Source organism: Hyla sarda, chromosome 5 (genome assembly GCF_029499605.1).
Source record: "Hyla sarda isolate aHylSar1 chromosome 5, aHylSar1.hap1, whole genome shotgun sequence".
Taxonomy (NCBI): Eukaryota; Metazoa; Chordata; class Amphibia; order Anura; family Hylidae; genus Hyla; species Hyla sarda.
In genome coordinates, this window is record NC_079193.1 from 462,500 (window position 1) to 475,891 (window position 13,392).

At 48.9% G+C, this 13,392-nt stretch overlaps 1 protein-coding gene across 1 annotated transcript in view; it reads left to right on the forward strand.

Moving 5' to 3' along the window:
* The window catches only part of OBSCN (obscurin, cytoskeletal calmodulin and titin-interacting RhoGEF), a 577,179-nt gene that overhangs the window by 384,609 nt on the left and 179,178 nt on the right, over positions 1–13,392 (forward strand). The window contains 2 exon segments of the mRNA XM_056518694.1: positions 8,239–8,548; positions 10,578–10,689. Of these exon segments, the coding sequence (XP_056374669.1) occupies positions 8,239–8,548; positions 10,578–10,689 (422 nt within the window).

Below are 13,392 nucleotides of genomic sequence, written 5' to 3' on the forward strand. Positions count from 1 at the left end.
ATACACTTTTCTTCTCCTCCTCCTTTTCAATAGAGCCTCTTGAAATAAACACTTGTAAAAACAAGTGTTAATGTCGCTCGTGTACGCAGTGCAGTATGGACACAGCTCAGCCTAGGGGGTTTCACTGTAGATAAGGTACACACCTGAATCCTGTACATGCACGCCAAGATTTGTGGCAGCCACGGGGAGTTAGACAGACTGTGGTACGTGACTCAGGGTGGTTAGATGTATCACTTTGTGACGCCAGGGCACCGTTAACCTTCATGGCCCGAGGATCCGACAGCTTCTCCTGGGCCAGGCGTGGTATAATAAATACACCGATGCCAGGTTACGGATTACTGTCTTCACTGAGGCAGGAGTAGCCCTGTGAACTTGCTGTGACTTGTGGTATTTTACACTGACTTTTGTTGCTGCAGACTTGGGACTTTAGACTTAATGCTGAGGCCTCCGATGCTGACCAGGGTTCTGATAGTGTCCAATTAAGGCTACACCACCAGGGTATGAACTAGCCCTTGGGATCCAGCTTCCTGAGGCTTTCTACTGTATACTCTATCCCAGACTAGCACTGTGTGGCCCGTTGACTCACCGGCTCCTGTGCCCGCAGCTATGAATTTCGGACTCCTCCTGGGCGGGGAACACTTGCAGAATGGTGCAGTCGCTTGCTTGAAGATTTTCTTTAGGCTTCCATTGAATCACCTCACACTCCTGCTGACTCCTCTCCACACTGCAGCTCACGCTGGATTGTTTTGCCTCAGGTCATGGTCCAGGGTCTCACCTGTTTAGGGGAACTTCTTCTGGATTCACCTTTTGGATTGTTAGCTCTCAGTTTTCTACAGAAGTCGAGTGACTTTCTAAAGTTTTTTTTGCTGTAGTTCATCCTCAGTGAGGTCCTAGTCCAGTTAGCTTAAGAAATATGGATGTTAAGCTGGTGCATAAGAGTCACCTACATCTACATTAGACAGTCACATGGACACACGCGAAAGCACCCAAAGGTCCGAATTATCTGTTCAAAAGCAAAAACTGCAAACAACAATGAACCATGTAAAAGAAACACCGACTAGAATTCTGCTTCTAAAAACTGTACGAGCAAAGTTATAAGCGTTATATTAAATTGAGCTTCTTCAGTGGTTCATATATCCACCTATATATCCATATATCATAGATCCAGAGCTTTATCTCGCAGCCGTGGGGTTAGATATCGTCCCCACTGTTCCTTAGGTAGATGGAGCTGCCGGCAAATCCCCTCAGGAACACATCCAGACCATCTTACTCCATCATGGGGAAATGTTCCAAGCGAGGTTTGTGGTCTCATTGATCCTGCAAATCACTGTGTCCGGATAAAGCCTCCAATTCATCCCTCCGCTGGGCATCTCTTTCTGCCACCTCTCTCTCTCTTTCTGCCACCTCTCTCTCTCTTTCTGCCACCTCTCTCTCTCTCTCTGTGGCTCATGCCTCTCTCTCTCTCTGTGGCTCGTGCCTCTCTCTCTCTCTCTATCTCTGCTGCTCGTGCCTCTCTTTCTCTCTCTCTCTGCGGCTCGTGCCTATCTCTCTCTCTCTCTCTCTCTGTGGCTCATGCCTCTCTCTCTGTGGCTCAGGCCTCTCTCTCTCTCTCTCTCTGCGGCTCATGCCTCTCTCTCTCTGTGGCTCGTGTATCTCTCTCTCTCTCTCTCTGCGGCTCATGCCTCTCTCTCTCTCTCTCTCTCTCTCTGTGGCTTGTGCATCTCTCTCTTTTTCTCTCTCTCTCTCTCTGTGGCTCGTGTCTCTCTCTCTCTCTCTCTCTGTGGCTCAGGCCTCTCTCTCTCTCTCTCTCTGCGGCTCATGCCTCTATCTCTCTCTGTGGCTCGTGCCTCTCTCTTTCTCTCTCTCTCTGCGGCTCATGCCTCTCTCTCTCTGTGGCTCGTGTCTCTCTCTCTCTCTCTCTCTGCGGCTCATGCCTCTCTCTCTCTGCGGCTCATGCCTCTCTCTCTCTCTGTGGCTCGTGTCTCTCTCTCTCTCTCTCTCTCTCTGCGGCTCATGCCTCTCTCTCTCTGTGGCTCGTGTCTCTCTCTCTTTCTCCCTCTCTCTCTGCGGCTCATGCCTCTCTCTCTCTGTGGCTCATGCCTCTCTCTCTCTGTGGCTCGTGCCTCTCTCTCTCTCTCTCTCTGCGGCTCATGCCTCTCTCTCTCTGTGGCTCGTCTCTCTCTCTCTCTCTGTGGCTCATGCCTCTCTCTCTCTGTGGCTCATGCCTCTCTCTCTCTGTGGCTCGTGTCTCTCTCTCTCTCTCTCTCTGCAGATCATGCCTCTCTCTCTCTGTGGCTCATGCCTCTCTCTCTCTCTGTGGCTCGTTTCTCTCTCTCTCTCTGCAGCTCATGCCTCTCTCTCTCTGTGGCTCATGCCTCTCTCTCTCTCTGTGGCTCGTGTCTCTCTCTCTCTCTCCCTCTCTCTCTCTGCGGCTCATGCCTCTCTCTCTCTGTGGCTCGTGGCTCTCTCTCTCTGCAGCTCATGCCTCTCTCTCTCTGTGGCTCATGCCTCTCTCTCTCTCTCTCTGTGGCTCGTGTCTCTCTCTCTCTCTCTCTCTCTGCAGCTCATGCCTCTCTCTCTCTGTGGCTCATGCCTCTCTCTCTCTCTGTGGCTCGTGCCTCTCTCTCTCTTTCTCCCTCTCTCTCTCTCTGCGGCTCATGCCTCTCTCTCTGTGGCTCATGCCTCTCTCTCTCTCTCTGTGGCTCGTGTCTCTCTGTCTCTCTCTCTGCAGCTCATGCCTCTCTCTCTCTCTGTGGCTCATGCCTCTCTCTCTCTCTGTGGCTCGTGCCTCTCTCTCTCTTTCTCCCTCTCTCTCTCTCTGCGGCTCATGCCTCTCTCTCTCTGTGGCTCGTGCCTCTCTCTCTCTTTCTCTCTCTCTCTGCGGCTCATGCCTCTCTCTCTCTGTGGCTCGTGCCTCTCTTTCTCTTTCTCTCTCTCTCTGCGGCTCATGCCTCTCTCTCTCTGTGGCTCGTGTCTCTCTCTCTCCCTCTCTCTCTCTCTGCGGCTCATGCCTCTCTCTCTCTGTGGCTCGTGTCTCTCTCTCTCTGCAGCTCATGCCTCTCTCTCTCTGTGGCTCATGCCTCTCTCTCTCTCTCTCTGTGGCTCGTGCCTTTCTCTCTCTTTCTCTCTCTCTCTGCGGCTCATGCCTCTCTCTCTCTGTGGCTCGTGCCTCTCTCTCTCTTTCTCTCTCTCTCTGCGGCTCATGCCTCTCTCTCTCTCTGTGGCTCGTGGCTCTCTCTCTCTCTCTCTCTCTCTCTCTGCAGCTCATGCCTCTCTCTCTCTGCGGCTCATGCCTCTCTCTCTCTGCGGCTCATGCCTCTCTCTCTCTGTGGCTCGTGTCTCTCTCTCTCTTTCTCTCTCTCTCTGCGGCTCATGCCTCTCTCTCTCTGTGGCTCGTGCCTCTCTCTCTTTCTCTCTCTCTCTGCGGCTCATGCCTCTCTCTCTGTGGCTCGTGTCTCTCTCTCTCTCTGCTGCTCATGCCTCTCTCTCTCTGTGGCTCGTGTCTCTCTCTCTCTCTGTGGCTCATGCCTCTCTCTCTCTCTCTGTGGCTCGTGTCTCTCTCTCTCTCTCTCTCTGCGGCTCATGCCTCTCTCTCTCTGTGGCTCATGCCTCTCTCTCTCTGTGGCTCGTGTCTCTCTCACTTTCTCTCTTTCTCTCTCTCTCTCTGCGGCTCATGCCTCTCTCTCTCTGTGGCTCGTCTCTCTCTCTCTCTCTGCAGCTCATGCCTCTCTCTCCCTGTGGCTCATGCCTCTCTCTCTCTCTGTGGCTCGTGCCTCTCTCTCTCTTTCTCCCTCTCTCTCTGCGGCTCATGCCTCTCTCTCTCTGTGGCTCATGCCTCTCTCTCTCTCTCTCTCTCTCTCTCTCTCTCTCTGCGGCTCATGCCTCTCTCTCTGTGGCTCGTGTCTCTCTCTCTCTCTGCAGCTCATGCCTCTCTCTCTCTGTGGCTCATGCCTCTCTCTCTCTGTGGCTCATGCCTCTCTCTCTCTCTGTGGCTCGTGTCTCTCTCTCTCTCTCTCTGCAGCTCATGCCTCTCTCTCTCTGTGGCTCATGCCTCTCTCTCTCTCTCTGTGGCTCGTGTCTCTCTCTCTCTCTCCCTCTCTCTCTGCGGCTCATGCCTCTCTCTCTCTGTGGCTCGTGTCTCTCTCTCTCTCTCTGCAGCTCATGCCTCTCTCTCTCTGTGGCTCATGCCTCTCTCTCTCTCTCTCTGTGGCTCGTGTCTCTCTCTCTCTCTCTCTGCAGCTCGTGCCTCTCTCTCTCTGTGGCTCATGCCTCTCTCTCTCTCTGTGGCTCGTGCCTCTCTCTTTCTCCCTCTCTCTCTCTCTCTGCGGCTCATGCCTCTCTCTCTCTGTGGCTCATGCCTCTCTCTCTCTCTCTGTGGCTCGTGTCTCTCTCTCTCTCTCTGCAGCTCATGCCTCTCTCTCTCTCTCTCTGTGGCTCATGCCTCTCTCTCTTTCTGTGGCTCGTGCCTCTCTCTCTCTTTCTCCCTCTCTCTGCGGCTCATGCCTCTCTCTCTCTGTGGCTCGTGCCTCTCTCTCTCTCTCTCTCTCTCTCTGCGGCTCATGCCTCTCTCTCTGTGGCTCATGCCTCTCTCTCTCTTCGGCTCATGCTTCTCTCTCTCTGTGGCTCGTGTCTCTCTCTCTCTTTCTTTCTCTCTCTGCGGCTCATGCCTCTCTCTCTGTGGCTCGTGCCTCTCTCTCTCTTTCTCTCTCTCTCTCTCTGCGGCTCATGCCTCTCTCTCTGTGGCTCGTGGCTCTCTCTCTCTCTCTGCGGCTCATGCCTCTCTCTCTCTGTGGCTCGTGTCTCTCTCTCTCTCTCTCTGCGGCTCATGCCTCTCTCTCTCTGTGGCTCATGCCTCTCTCTCTCTCTCTGTGGCTCGTGCCTCTCTCTCTCTTTCTCCCTCTCTCTCTGCGGCTCATGCCTCTCTCTCTCTCTGTGGCTCTTGCCTCTCTCTCTCTCTCTCTCTCTGCGGCTCATGCCTCTCTCTCTCTGTGGCTCGTGTCTCTCTCTCTCTCTCTCTCTGCGGCTCGTCTCTCTCTCTCTCTCTGCAGCTCATGCCTCTCTCTCTCTCTGTGGCTCATGCCTCTCTCTCTCTCTCTCTGTGGCTCGTGCCTCTCTCTCTCTTTCTCCCTCTCTCTCTGCGGCTCATGCCTCTCTCTCTCTCTGTGGCTCATGCCTCTCTCTCTCTCTGCGGCTCATGCCTCTCTCTCTCTGTGGCTCGTGTCTCTCTCTCTCTCTGCAGCTCATGCCTCTCTCTCTCTGTGGCTCATGCCTCTCTCTCTCTGTGGCTCATGCCTCTCTCTCTCTCTGTGGCTCGTGTCTCTCTCTCTCTCTCTCTGCAGCTCATGCCTCTCTCTCTTTGTGGCTCATGCCTCTCTCTCTCTCTCTGTGGCTCGTGTCTCTCTCTCTCTCTCCCTCTCTCTCTGCGGCTCATGCCTCTCTCTCTCTGTGGCTCGTGTCTCTCTCTCTCTCTCTGCAGCTCATGCCTCTCTCTCTCTGTGGCTCATGCCTCTCTCTCTCTCTCTCTGTGGCTCGTGTCTCTCTCTCTCTGTGGCTCATGCCTCTCTCTCTCTCTGTGGCTCGTGCCTCTCTCTCTCTTTCTCCCTCTCTCTCTCTCTCTGCGGCTCATGCCTCTCTCTCTCTGTGGCTCATGCCTCTCTCTCTCTCTCTGTGGCTCGTGTCTCTCTCTCTCTCTCTGCAGCTCATGCCTCTCTCTCTCTCTGTGGCTCATGCCTCTCTCTCTCTCTGTGGCTCGTGCCTCTCTCTCTCTTTCTCCCTCTCTCTGCGGCTCATGCCTCTCTCTCTCTGTGGCTCGTGCCTCTCTCTCTCTCTCTCTCTCTCTGCGGCTCATGCCTCTCTCTCTGCGGCTCATGCCTCTCTCTCTCTTCGGCTCATGCTTCTCTCTCTCTGTGGCTCGTGTCTCTCTCTCTCTTTCTTTCTCTCTCTGCGGCTCATGCCTCTCTCTCTGTGGCTCGCTCGTGCCTCTCTCTCTCTTTCTCTCTCTCTCTGCGGCTCATGCCTCTCTCTCTCTGTGGCTCGTGGCTCTCTCTCTCTCTGCGGCTCATGCCTCTCTCTCTCTGTGGCTCGTGTCTCTCTCTCTCTCTCTCTCTCTGCGGCTCATGCCTCTCTCTCTCTGTGGCTCATGCCTCTCTCTCTCTCTCTGTGGCTCGTGCCTCTCTCTCTCTTTCTCCCTCTCTCTCTGCGGCTCATGCCTCTCTCTCTCTGTGGCTCTTGCCTCTCTCTCTCTCTCTCTCTGCGGCTCATGCCTCTCTCTCTCTGTGGCTCGTGTCTCTCTCTCTCTCTCTCTCTGCGGCTCGTCTCTCTCTCTCTCTCTGCAGCTCATGCCTCTCTCTCTCTCTGTGGCTCATGCCTCTCTCTCTCTCTCTGTGGCTCGTGCCTCTCTCTCTCTTTCTCCCTCTCTCTCTGCGGCTCATGCCTCTCTCTCTCTCTGTGGCTCATGCCTCTCTCTCTCTCTGCGGCTCATGCCTCTCTCTCTCTGTGGCTCGTGTCTCTCTCTCTCTCTCTCTGCGGCTCATGCCTCTCTCTCTCTCTGTGGCTCGTGCCTCTCTCTCTCTCTCTGTGGCTCATGCCTCTCTCTCTCTCTGTGGCTCGTGCCTTTCTCTCTCTCTCTCTGCGGCTCATGCCTCTCTCTCTCTCTCTGCGGCTCATGCCTCTCTCTCTCTGCGGCTCATGCCTCTCTCTCTCTGCGGCTCATGCCTCTCTCTCCCTCTCTCTCCCTGTGGCTCGGGCCTCTCTCTCAGCAGTTTGGTACTGGAGAAGCAGTTGGAGTTTCATATTGGCCTCCACATTCCCAAGGTGTTGTAAGGCAGTCCGCATATGAGAGTCCGCGGCCTCATGTGGAGTACTGTCCTGATGGGGAGTAATGTTGTATTCCCCAGGAGATATCAGTCCTTGGATGGCAGTCCCAGCTGTAGGACTTTGTCTCATGTCACTCAGCTCTTCTGCACGGACATCATACTCCACAAGATCAGCAATAAGTTGTTCCTTGTTCTTTCCTGCGGTAGGGATGTCCTTTTCTTGGCACATTAGCTCCAGTGCAGGCTTGGACTGCTTGCGATATGCCTCCATATTTCCGAGACAGAGGAGGTAAAACAGGAGATGGGGAGGACAGAACTGTCTTGCACTCTTTTTGTATGACTTATAAACCAGCACTGAGCTCTGTCTTTGGAATTTGCTATTTTTTATAGTGCTGAGATTTCCTTACAGGTAAAATCCAGCAAGCGCTAAAAATCTCTAAATATATCCCGACGCTGCCACCAGTTGTCACGATCACATCCTATCGGTCCAGCCAAGACGCTAGAGAGAGTGTGATGGTGCAAGGGTTAAAGCCACCAGACCTCTGGGTATCCACTACTAATCCCCGCAAGTCACCAAATTAACCCTTAGATAAACGTGTTTTACCCGAGCTGCCTTCAGAGAGGTGTGCTCCTATATTTAGAGATCAAAGACTAGAGCTGATTAACTAAACATTTAATCTGATAAAAGGTATCACAGTGCTGCGTATAAAATAAACAAATGACATAGAGGTACAAAAATATATAAAAGAGTTCAGCAAGACGAGTTCAGAAAAACAAAAAGAAAGTCCTTACAGCAAAATGGTATAGCAGTCCTTGTGAGTGAGTCTCCAGCTGTATCTTGTCATCTTTTGTCACAGGCTTGAACCAAGGTTTGTCCAGCATCTCAGTTTTATATTGGGCTTTTTAGGAGGGAAAAGGAAATTCATCTGACCCTATAAGGTGGGGGGTTGGGGGGACTGTCATCCCTCTTTCCTGGTCCCTTATCTTTGTTTTATGATGACCAGAATGCTTGACTTCAAAGGAGGTGTAACACAGATAGACAGACCCCCCCCCCCACAGTAAAACTGGAATACACAATAACAAATACACGGTCTGAATGAACCCCCACCCATGTCTCCTATGATATATTATACAATATTATACACAATTATAATCCACATGTATGATTCCATATTCAGGCCTTGGGCCTCACACTAGGCTCATAGAAAACAGTCTCCTCAGGGATGTGAATTGGGACATGTGCTCCTGGCCGAGTGAAGGCTCAGACTAGACTAAGAGATCCACCTCTTTTCCCAGGCTAGGGGGTAGAGATGGGACAACGGAAGTTATTGACTTGGAGTTTTAATGGTGACTAAATTTTTAACTTCTGCTGTGGTGGTGGTGAAGGTTTACACGATTTTCCTCTGCACGTAGAAATGTGTAGGGGAGCAGGAGGGGGGGGGGGGGGGGGGGGAGCCTGAGTACCTGGTACCTGCATCTCCCTATAACCCGCTGTATTTCCACAGGGGGCGGAGCTTTGTTGGATGACTCTATCCGGGCTTCTCTACAACGCGCAGACCAGGAGATCAGACAAGTGCTTAAGAAACTGGACACCTCTGCCCCGGGGGTCACCGCACCTCAAGAAGTTGCCCCCAAAAATGAGGAAACCATCAGGAGTGCAGAGGAGGAAGGGGAGGACAGTGCGGATGTATTCAGGGATGCCGACACACAGACACCCGAAGACAACACCTGTGGTATGTGCCGACAAACTCCTTTCTCAGCAGCAGTACAGACTATTTCAGGAGAGGAGTGTACTGATCATGTGGAGGTCACAGGGTGAGAGTTATATAGTGGAGGAACAGGGTCCACAGCAGTACAGAGTATTTCAGGAGAGGACTGTACTGATCATGTGGAGGTCACAGGGTGAGAGTTATATAGTGGAGGAACAGGGTCCACAGCAGTACAGAGTATTTCAGGAGAGGACTGTACTGATCATGTGGAGGTCACAGGGTGAGAATTATATAGTGGAGGAGCAGGGTCCACAGCAGGACAGAGTATTTCAGGAGAGGAGTGTACTGATCATGTGGAGGTCACAGGGTGAGAGTTATATAAGGAGAGGAGTGTGCTGATCATGTGGAGGTCACAGGGTGAGAGTTATATAGTGGAGGAGCAGGGTCCACAGCAGTACAGAGTATTTCAGGAGAGGAGTGTGCTGATCATGTGGGAGGTCACAGGGTGAGAGTTATATAGTGGAGGACCAGGGTTCACAGCAGTACACAATATTTCAGGAGAGGAGTGTGCTGATCATGTGGAGGTCACAGGAGGAGAGTTATATAGTGGAGGAGCAGGGTCCACAGCAGTACAGAATATTTCAGCAGAGACGTGTGCTGATCATGTGGAGGTCACAGGGTGAGAGTTATATAGTGGAGGAGCAGGGTCCACAGCAGTGCAGGGTATTATAGGAGAGGAGTATACTGATCATGTGGAGGTCACAGGGTGAGAGTTATATATAGTGGAGGAGCAGGGTCCACAGCAGTACACAATATTTCAGGAGAGGAGTGTGCTGATCATGTGGAGGTCACAGGAGGAGAGTTATATAGTGGAGGAGCAGGGTCCACAGCAGTACAGAATATTTCAGCAGAGACGTGTGCTGATCATGTGGAGGTCACAGGGTGAGAGTTATATAGTGGAGGAGCAGGGTCCACAGCAGTGCAGGGTATTATAGGAGAGGAGTATACTGATCATGTGGAGGTCACAGGGTGAGAGTTATATATAGTGGAGGAGCAGGGTCCACAGCAGTACACAATATTTCAGGAGAGGAGTGTGCTGATCATGTGGAGGTCACAGGAGGAGAGTTATATAGTGGAGGAGCAGGGTCCACAGCAGTACAGAATATTTCAGCAGAGACGTGTGCTGATCATGTGGAGGTCACAGGGTGAGAGTTATATAGTGGAGGAGCAGGGTCCACAGCAGTGCAGGGTATTATAGGAGAGGAGTATACTGATCATGTGGAGGTCACAGGGTGAGAGTTATATATAGTGGAGGAGCAGGGTCCACAGCAGTACACAATATTTCAGGAGAGGAGTGTGCTGATCATGTGGAGGTCACAGGAGGAGAGTTATATAGTGGAGTAGCAGAGTCCACAGCAGTACAGAGTATTTCAGCAGAGACGTGTGCTGATCATGTGGAGGTCACAGGGTGAGAGTTATATAGTGGAGGAGCAGGGTCCACAGCAGTGCAGAGTATTATAGGAGAGGAGTGTACTGATCATGAGGAGGTCACAGGGTGAGAGTTATATAGTGGAGGAGCAGGGTCCACAGCAGTACAGAATATTTCAGGAGAGGAGTGTACTGATCATGTGGAGGTCACAGGGGGAGAGTTATATAGTGGATGAGCAGGGTCCACAGCAGTAAAGAGTATTTCAGGAAAGGAGTGAACTGATCATGTGGAGGTCACAGGGTGAGAGTTATATAGTGGAGGAGCAGGGTCCACAGCAGTACAGAGTATTTCAGGAGAGGAGTGTACTGATCATGTGGAGGTCACAGGGGGAGAGTTATATAGTAGATGAGCAGGGTCCACAGCAGTAAAGAGTATTTCAGGAGAGGAGTGAACTTATCATGTGGAGGTCACAGGGGGAGAGTTATATAGTAGAGGTGCAGGGTCCACAGCAGTACAGAGTATTTCAAGAGAGAAGTGTACTGATTTTTTTGTTGGTCACAGACCATGGCCGTATGTTGAGGGGTGACTCCTTATAACTTGTCTGATACTCTCCCTATATTATAGACGATGCCCGGTGGGTGCTGCTTGTCAGCGAGGCCACAGAAGTTCATCCTGAGGTCAGTTCTTCAGAGACCCAGACAGAAGCGGCCGCCCCAGAGACAATAATCCCTATCAGGTAACCATACTTCTCCTATAACGCTCCAGTACTGATATAATCTCTATATATTACATCATATGTGATGATATCAGCCGCTCCTCTTATAACGCTCCAGTACTGATATAACCTCTATATATTACATCATATGTGATATCAGCCGCTCCTCTTATAACGCTCCAGTACTGATATAACCTCTATATATTACATCATATGTGATATCAGCCGCTCCTCTTATAACGCTCCAGTACTGATATAACCTCTATATATTACATCATATGTGACTGATATCAGCCGCTCGTCTTATAACGCTCCAGTACTGATATAACCTCTATATATTACATCATATGTGATATCAGCCGCTCCTCTTATAACACTCCAGTACTGATATAATCTATATATATTACATCATATGTGATGATATCAGCCGCTCCTCTTATAACGCTCCAGTACTGATATAACCTCTATATATTACATCATATGTGATGATATCAGCCGCTCCTCTTATAACGCTCCAGTACTGATATAACCTCTATATATTACATCATATGTGACTGATATCAGCCGCTCCTCTTATTACACTCCAGTACTGATATAACCTCTATATATTACATCATATGTGATGATATCAGCCGCTCCTCTTATAACGCTCCAGTACTGATATAACCTCTATATATTACATCATATGTGATATCAGCCGCACCTCTTATAACGCTCCAGTACTGATATAACCTCTATATATTACATCATATGTGATGATATCAGCCGCTCCTCTTATAACGCTCCAGTACTGATATAACCTCTATATATTACATCATATGTGATATCAGCCGCACCTCTTATAACGCTCCAGTACTGATATAACCTCTATATATTACATCATATGTGATGATATCAGACGCTCCTCTTATAACGCTCCAGTACTGATATAACCTCTATATATTACATCATATGTGATGATCAACCGCTCCTCTTATAACGCTCCAATACTGATATAACCTCTATATATTACATCATTTGTGATGATATCAACCGCTCCTCTTATAACGCTCCAGTACTGATATAATCTCTATATATTACATATGTGATGATATCAGCCGCTCCTCTTATAACGCTCCAGTACTGATATAATCTCTATATATTACATCATATGTGATGATATCAACCGCTCCTCTTATAACGCTCCAGTACTGATATAACCTCTATATATTACATCATATGTGATATCAGCCGCTCCTCTTATAACGCTCCAGTACTGATATAATCTCTATATATTACATCATATGTGACTGATATCAGCCGCTCCTCTTATAACGCTCCAGTACTGATATAATCTCTATATATTACATCATATGTGATGATATCAGCCGCTCCTCTTATAACGCTCCAGTACTGATATAATCTCTATATATTACATCATATGTGATGATATCAGCCGCTCCTCTTATAACGCTCCAGTACTGATATAATCTCTATATATTACATCATATGTGACTGATATCAGCCGCTCCTCTTATAACGCTCCAGTACTGATATAATCTCTATATATTACATCATATGTGATATCAGCCGCTCCTCTTATAACGCTCCAGTACTGATATAATCTCTATATATTACATCATATGTGACTGATATCATCCGCTCCTCTTATAACGCTCCAGTACTGATATAATCTCTATATATTACATCATATGTGATGATATCAGCCGCTCCTCTTATAACGCTCCAGTGCTGATATAATCTCTATATATTACATCATATGTGATATCAGCAGCTCCTCTTATAACGCTCCAGTACTGATATAATCTCTATATATTACATCATATGTGATATCAGCGGCTCCTCTTATAACGCTCCAGTACTGATATAACCTCTATATATTACATCATATGTGATGATATCAGCCGCTCCTCTTATAACACTCCAGTACTGATATAATCTCTATATATTATATCATATGTGATATCAGCCGCTCCTCTTATAACGCTCCAGTACTGATATAATCTCTATATATTACATCACATGTGATGATAGCAGCCGCTCCTCTTATAACGCTCCAGTACTGATATAATCTCTATATATTACATCATATGTGATGATATCAGCCGCTCCTCTTATAACGCTCCAGTACTGATATAACCTCTATATATTACACATGTGACTGATATCAGCCGCTCCTCTTATAACGCTCCAGTACTGATATAATCTCTATATATTACATCATATGTGATGATATCAGCCGCTCCTCTTATAACGCTCCAGTACTGATATAACCTCTATATATTACATATGTGATGATATCAGCCGCTCCTCTTATAACGCTCCAGTACTGATATAACCTCCATATATTACATCATATGTGATATCAGCCTCTCCTCTTATAACGCTCCAGTACTGATATAATCTCTATATATTTCAGCATGTGTGACTGATATCAGCCGCTCCTCTTATAACGCTCCAGTACTGATATCACCTCTATATATTACATCATATGTGATATCAGCCGCTCCTCTTATAACGCTCCAGTACTGATATAATCTCTATATATTACATCATATGTGATATCAGCAGCTCCTCTTATAACGCTCCAGTACTGATATAACCTCTATATATTACATCATATGTGATGATATCAGCCGCTCCTCTTATAACGCTCCAGTACTGATATAACCTCTATATATTACATCATATGTGATGATATCAGCCGCTTCTCTGATAAAGCTC